Here is a 5,398-nt window from a genome sequence, read left to right as displayed (position 1 = left end):
TGACATCCAGGCTGGCTGTGGCAGTGTAAACTAACCTTTTGTTTTGCATCAGGCTTTATGCCAGTGCCAGCCCCTTTCCAGCCTTTGGGGTGATTACAGCTGTTGCTGTATGTTTCCCCCCCTTCTTTTTTTTCCAGTAGCTATTCTACTCCAGCACCATAAGCAGGCAGTGACGGCTGCCTGCAGAGCCACAGTAAGGTCCCTGTGGTTGTGAGACAGGCCAGGACAACACAAACTGAGGCCACAGCCATGCTGTGCTTCCAGTTGAGCCTGTGGTGGAGGTGCTGTGCTTGTAGTCAGCATCTAGATGGGGCGGATGACATATCTATCTTAACTGGGACAGAAACAGAAGTACAGCTCTTGCACAGCATCCTTCTGCTAGGTTGTGCTAGGCTCAGGGGCCTCCATTCCTTGCCCAGATCCCCAGCCTCAGGGAGAAGGAGTTGGGTTTGGGAGCCATGGCTTTTTCTTCCATCGGACTCCATTAAGAAAAAGTCAAGTTAAGCAGTTTATTAACATTTAAAATACTGTACAGTGTGTAAACCAAATATCCCCCTCCCCACAACAACCCAGTGCTCTCAGCGGATGCTCTGGTGAATAATACTGCTTTTGGCACTGTTTGCCTTCTCTTTCTCCTTCTTCTTTATGGGGTCCATCTCAAAACAGCGCCAGAGCCGCAGTGTTTCATCAGCAGCTGCTGAGGCCACTGTTGTACCATCAGGGCTCATGGTCAGGTTCAAGATTCTAGCAGTATGACCTGAGGAGAAGGAGTGTGCAATCAGGGCTGAGCTGATCAGCACATGCACATTTACTCCTGTATGCTCCCATGAGCCCTGCCAGCTTGCATAGCTGCCCCGCCACTGGCTGTGGCAGCATGATTTCAGACCCCAAGCATACACTTGGAGCAACAGTATCTCTTCCACAGCCCGTGGGCATGCTTTACTCCTAGCAGCATGGCCCTGGATACTGTTCTGTATCAGTGATGCTGCAGGCTCAAATCAAGGAGTGCAGCTGCCTTCAACCTCTAACAGCCCCGCCCCGCCCCAGGCCCTGTCCACCTACCTTGCAGCTCTGCGACCTTGGTCATTGTTGGATACTTCCATATAACCAGCTGATTCTGTGCAAAGCCATGGCCTGAAATGAACTCCTTGTAGTTTGTTGACCATAGGATAGAACAGACCTGAAAAGAGGCAGTAACACAGGTGAGACAAGGTGCCTGTGCTGATGCTCATCACTCAGAGGTGAGCATGGTCCCCTTCTTCCCTGTGCCTCTGGGCCTGAGGAGTCAGCAGCTCTGTTGTAAGTGTGCTGCCAGAGGGTGTTTGTCTCCAAGCTGATGTTCATCTCTCACCTGGGAATGGGCATCAACAGTACTGAGGCAGGCGCCAGAACACACGTTCCAGATGCGGATATGTCTGTCACTAGTGCCACCTCCAGTGGCTAGAACATTCATCTGCCATGGGCACCACGCCACAGCCTGAGAGAGGAGAGTTCATTTTAAGACATACAAGAGGCAACATGCACCCAGCCAGTGCTGCATGTCTGCCTTGCACACAGATATCTGCCCGTGGCAGCTCTGTGCTCACCTTGACAGCACCCTGGTGCTGAGTGAAGGTCTGTACAGGAGCAAAGTCGCCACCCCCACCTTGGGTGCATGGCCAGACATTCACCAGATTGTCATTGCCACCACTGGCCAGGTAGCGGCCATCTAGAGACCATTTGAGTCCGCACACCTCCTGTGTGTGGCCAGCAAGGGTGGCCACATGATGCTCAGCCACTCGGACATCATGGTGATGGATGTGCCCAGTCCGTGCACCACTGCAGAGAGAAGAGAAGGCTTGCAGGGTCAGGCTGCACATTTTCACCCAAATCCATTTTTGTTGTTGCAAGACTGCTAGACCTGCCACTGGGTTTCAACCAGTGATACCAGCAACACTGGTCTGTTGGTGTGAGTGAAACACCCACACAAGCTCTTTACAACTTCAGCATAAATTGCAATACAGGAAAGAGGCCTTCTCACAGCCCCAACAGATAAGGCTGAGTAAGAATCCCAAGCCAGGACAAACTTCTCTCTGTCATCCCTAACCTATGCCACACATAGATTGAGGGATAGGAGTTTGCAACAACTGGAAACTGCCCTTGACCCACTGCTTTACCTGGAGAGGATGTAGCTGTTCCAGCTGAGGGTTCCCACACGGGCACAATGGCTGGTCATGTTTCGGAGACGTTTCTGCTGCTGAATGTCCCATAGCTAGAGAGGCAAAGCAAAAAGTTCTTCAGAAGAAACCCAGTCCTATTTCTATGCCCTAGGAACCTCACTGCACAGGCTCTGGCATTCAGCTTTCTCAGTAAGGGAACAGAGAAAATGTGTATCTCATTACTATAGCACAGAAGGTAATGCTACTTATCAGAAAACCCCCAAACCAAACCCTGCCTTGCACACTGGGCAGTTCCACCCCACACCAGGGAAGACAAGTCAGCTGGATGGCATCCTTCCTCTGCCAGCCAAGGTTTTGTCCCCAGGCCCCACAGTTCTGTCAATCCCTAGAAAACACCTCTAGTTTTACTCCTGCATTCACCTGAACCTCAGCACTACTTGTGCCAACAGCAAGGTAGTTTCCTTCTTTAATCCATGACACAGAGGAAATGTAAACATCTGGATGCTCCATCTGCAGCAGCTGGATAATCTCCCCAGTAGCGTGATTCCACAGATAAACAGAGTTGTCCAGAGCCACTGCCAGGAAGTTCTGGGAGCTCCAGTCTATGAGATTCAGATCTACAATTTGAAAGAGCAATGCAGGTCACACCATGCTTAGCTAGAGAGCCCTGCCCTTCACCCGTGCTGATGCAGCAGGTGTGGATGCACATGTGCGCGCACACACACGTACAGGTGAGGGGCAGCCTTCTGAATGTCACTATGCCTAGCTGCTGGGGTCAGGTACCCTGCTCCAAGGCATCTACACAGTGCCCTAGACCACTGTCCCTGTAAGGCTACACAGGAACACTCCAGAAGTGGTCTGCGCTAGCCTGGGTACATAAAATAATACAGACAGCCCAGTTACACTGTCCTAGGAACAGCAATCCAGTGCAGAATGTTCTGGATGCCCAGCACTCAACCCTGTAGTCTACTTACAGTAGTCATTGCGGATCTCTGGTGCATCCAAGATCCGGTCTGGCATTGAGGGAATATATCTGCTATTCTTCCTGCTGGATCCAGGTGTCATTTTCTGACTGTAGAGCACTTTCAGATTATTCTGATAGCCTGTGTGCAGAGGAACAGGTTTGTTAACCTGAGTTAGTTTCCTCCCAGCTGAGTGCTGCTCACCCAACTAGGAATCCCTTGGAGTGAAAATAAAGTCCTAAGAGAAACACAAGAGAGCAGTGCACTAAAATCACTGGCAGAATGAACTGCTGAACAGGGGTGAGCTACAATTTCCTCATTCATGGAAACAAATTTAACAAACACTTGGGTTTTTGAATCCCATTATATTTAGTTGCAGTTTAAGCTAGAAAGTGCACAGCAGTGAGTTTGATGCTCTTACAGACTTCATGAAGGTTTGGAACCTGTAGTACAGGTGAGCAACTGGCAGTCATAGCAACTTTCCTAAATAAATTCACTGTAACTGTTATGCCCTCCTTCGACCTCAGGAACCTTAAGAAAGGAGACTCTAGACTGTACAGCTCTCAGAAACCAGTTGATTTCTCCTGTGACCACAAACAGAGCCTCTGTGTTGCTGTTCCCCTGACCCAATCTCTCCCGCCAATTCAGCTCGCACAGACCCTGTATCATACCTTCTGGAGCATTTTGTGGTTTTCCACTGAGGCGGAGGATCTTTGCCTCTTCTACATCAAAACCATTCAGATTCACTGCCCAGGCTTTCTGTTGCTCCTACGGAGACAAATCACCCTCAGTGCAATGCATTTAAAACAACTCCCACACTGCAATTTAAACAGACACCTAAGATCCCTTCTCTTAGAATCTGAAGGTATACAACTGTGCTGCAAGGGTCAGCTATACAGAGGCAGGACAAAGCAGTTTTTCCTCAGACTTTCACATATTGTCCTGCTCACATTTTCATACAACGGCAAAATCAGTGTCATTGCCAGTGGGAAAAGCCACAGCCACAAAGCAACCAAATGCTTCATAAACAGATTTCAGAACACAGTGTAAAACATTCCAGAAGCGTTCCCTGTGTAGACATTGTCCTAGAACAGCTACCACCAGCAGTTTCACTTTGCATAGGCTCACAGCTTTGTGTTTTTGTTGCCTGCTACATTTTAAAGCCTCATTAGTCAAAAGCTAAATTTTGCTACCAGAAGCAGCATAGGCCAGAGTGAATGGCAGTCTCTACAGCTTCAATCTCATCCTAGGCTCCTGAAGCCCAGAGCTGCAAGTAGTGATGGCTGGGGCTTGTCAGTCCCGTGTGTTCACTCGATAGAATCTATATCTCCTCTGTAAAGGGGCAGGAAGGATTAGTGGTTGTTGAAGTAATTGTAACTTAGCAACATGCTCACCTTCTTGGTAGGGGAATCCTCAGCAGGGTCATTCTCTTTGGTTAGGAGAAAATTTGCCATCTCCATCTGCATAGTGCTGCGGTTGGGAATGTAGCGATCCCCCCCAGCCTTTGTGGGGGTGCTTTGAATTTTGGATCCAGATTTACCTGTGTTCGCATATGAAAATATTGTCTTACAGCTATTTAACAGCCTGTATTAGAGCTTTCACGAGAGCAAACCCAGCACTCGTCCACATCACACCCACCAGACAAGTAGGGCTCTGAGATCTCACGCCACCCAGTCACAACTAACTTATGTTTTCCTCCCTGCCACCAAGCTCTGGTTAGGAACTGTGTGGAGCAACTCCTTGGGTCTAGCGCAACAATTCCAGAGTCCAGAGATAAGGGGAAGATACAAAAACGCTTACAGGTTGTAAAGCTGTCAGCTGACAGTCCCGCCCACACTTGTCCCAGCATGCAGCTGTGCCAGCAAGGCTCAGCTGGCCGATCAGCAGTTTGCCAGCCCCAGTGCTCAGAGCTCTGCCCCCCATGGTGGGAAGGAGGTGGGTGGCTGTCAGGAGCACAGCCCACCTCCTCCTGCCTGAGCAGCAGCCGGTAGGGCAGCGTGGCAGGGAGCCCAGAGCCCCATGGCTACAGACAAGCAGCCTGGGCGAGGCTCCAGCACTCAACCTCTGCCGCTGGTGGCCGGCGCTCACCGGGTGTCTTGGACGGCGTCTTGCTGGAGCTGTGGGAGCGATTGGCCGGCTTCATGGGCGACACGCCGACGGGGCTGGGCCCGGGGCCGCTCTCCTTGGCCTTGCGCTGCCATCGCGCAGGCGGCGCGTTCGGGATCGGCGTGTCCAGCTTCAGCAGCCCGTGCAGGTCCGCCTCGAACAGGAACTGCG

The 5,398-nt window shown here is 50.8% G+C and overlaps 2 protein-coding genes across 2 annotated transcripts in view; both read right to left on the bottom strand.

Annotated features, from left to right (window-relative positions):
* Positions 1-495: 495 nt before the first annotated feature.
* Positions 496-5,392, bottom strand: CDC20 (cell division cycle 20). The gene is made up of 10 exons (XM_031058719.1): positions 5,210-5,392; positions 4,516-4,661; positions 3,793-3,889; positions 3,134-3,262; positions 2,580-2,776; positions 2,157-2,251; positions 1,587-1,818; positions 1,352-1,477; positions 1,063-1,180; positions 496-757 (listed from the first exon to the last, which is right to left on the bottom strand). Exons 1-10 carry the CDS (start codon positions 5,262-5,264, stop codon positions 579-581), a joined length of 1,374 nt encoding a protein of 457 aa, XP_030914579.1. The 5' UTR covers positions 5,265-5,392; the 3' UTR covers positions 496-578.
* The window catches only part of MPL (MPL proto-oncogene, thrombopoietin receptor), a 6,285-nt gene continuing 6,246 nt past the window's right edge, over positions 5,360-5,398 (bottom strand). Inside the window, exon 12 of the mRNA XM_031058666.1 lies at positions 5,360-5,393. Within this exon, the coding sequence (XP_030914526.1) occupies positions 5,360-5,393 (34 nt within the window). The remainder of the gene's footprint in view (positions 5,394-5,398) is intronic.

This window comes from Geospiza fortis, unplaced genomic scaffold (assembly GCF_000277835.1).
Source record: "Geospiza fortis unplaced genomic scaffold, GeoFor_1.0 scaffold333, whole genome shotgun sequence".
NCBI classification, from domain to species: Eukaryota; Metazoa; Chordata; class Aves; order Passeriformes; family Thraupidae; genus Geospiza; species Geospiza fortis.
The sequence above is the reverse complement of the archived record's forward strand: the minus strand, read 5'-3'. Positions and strand labels throughout refer to the sequence as shown.

Coding starts and splice junctions, on each gene's coding strand:
- CDC20 (XM_031058719.1), bottom strand. CDS start 5,264: ATGAAGCCGGCCAATCGCTCCCACAGCTCCAGCAAGACGCCGTCCAAG. Junction 3,263..3,792: donor ACCACAAAATGCTCCAGAAG/GTATGATACAGG, acceptor CTCTGCACACAG/GCTATCAGAATAATCTGAAA. Junction 1,181..1,351: donor CTGTTGATGCCCATTCCCAG/GTGAGAGATGAA, acceptor GCCTCTTTTCAG/GTCTGTTCTATCCTATGGTC.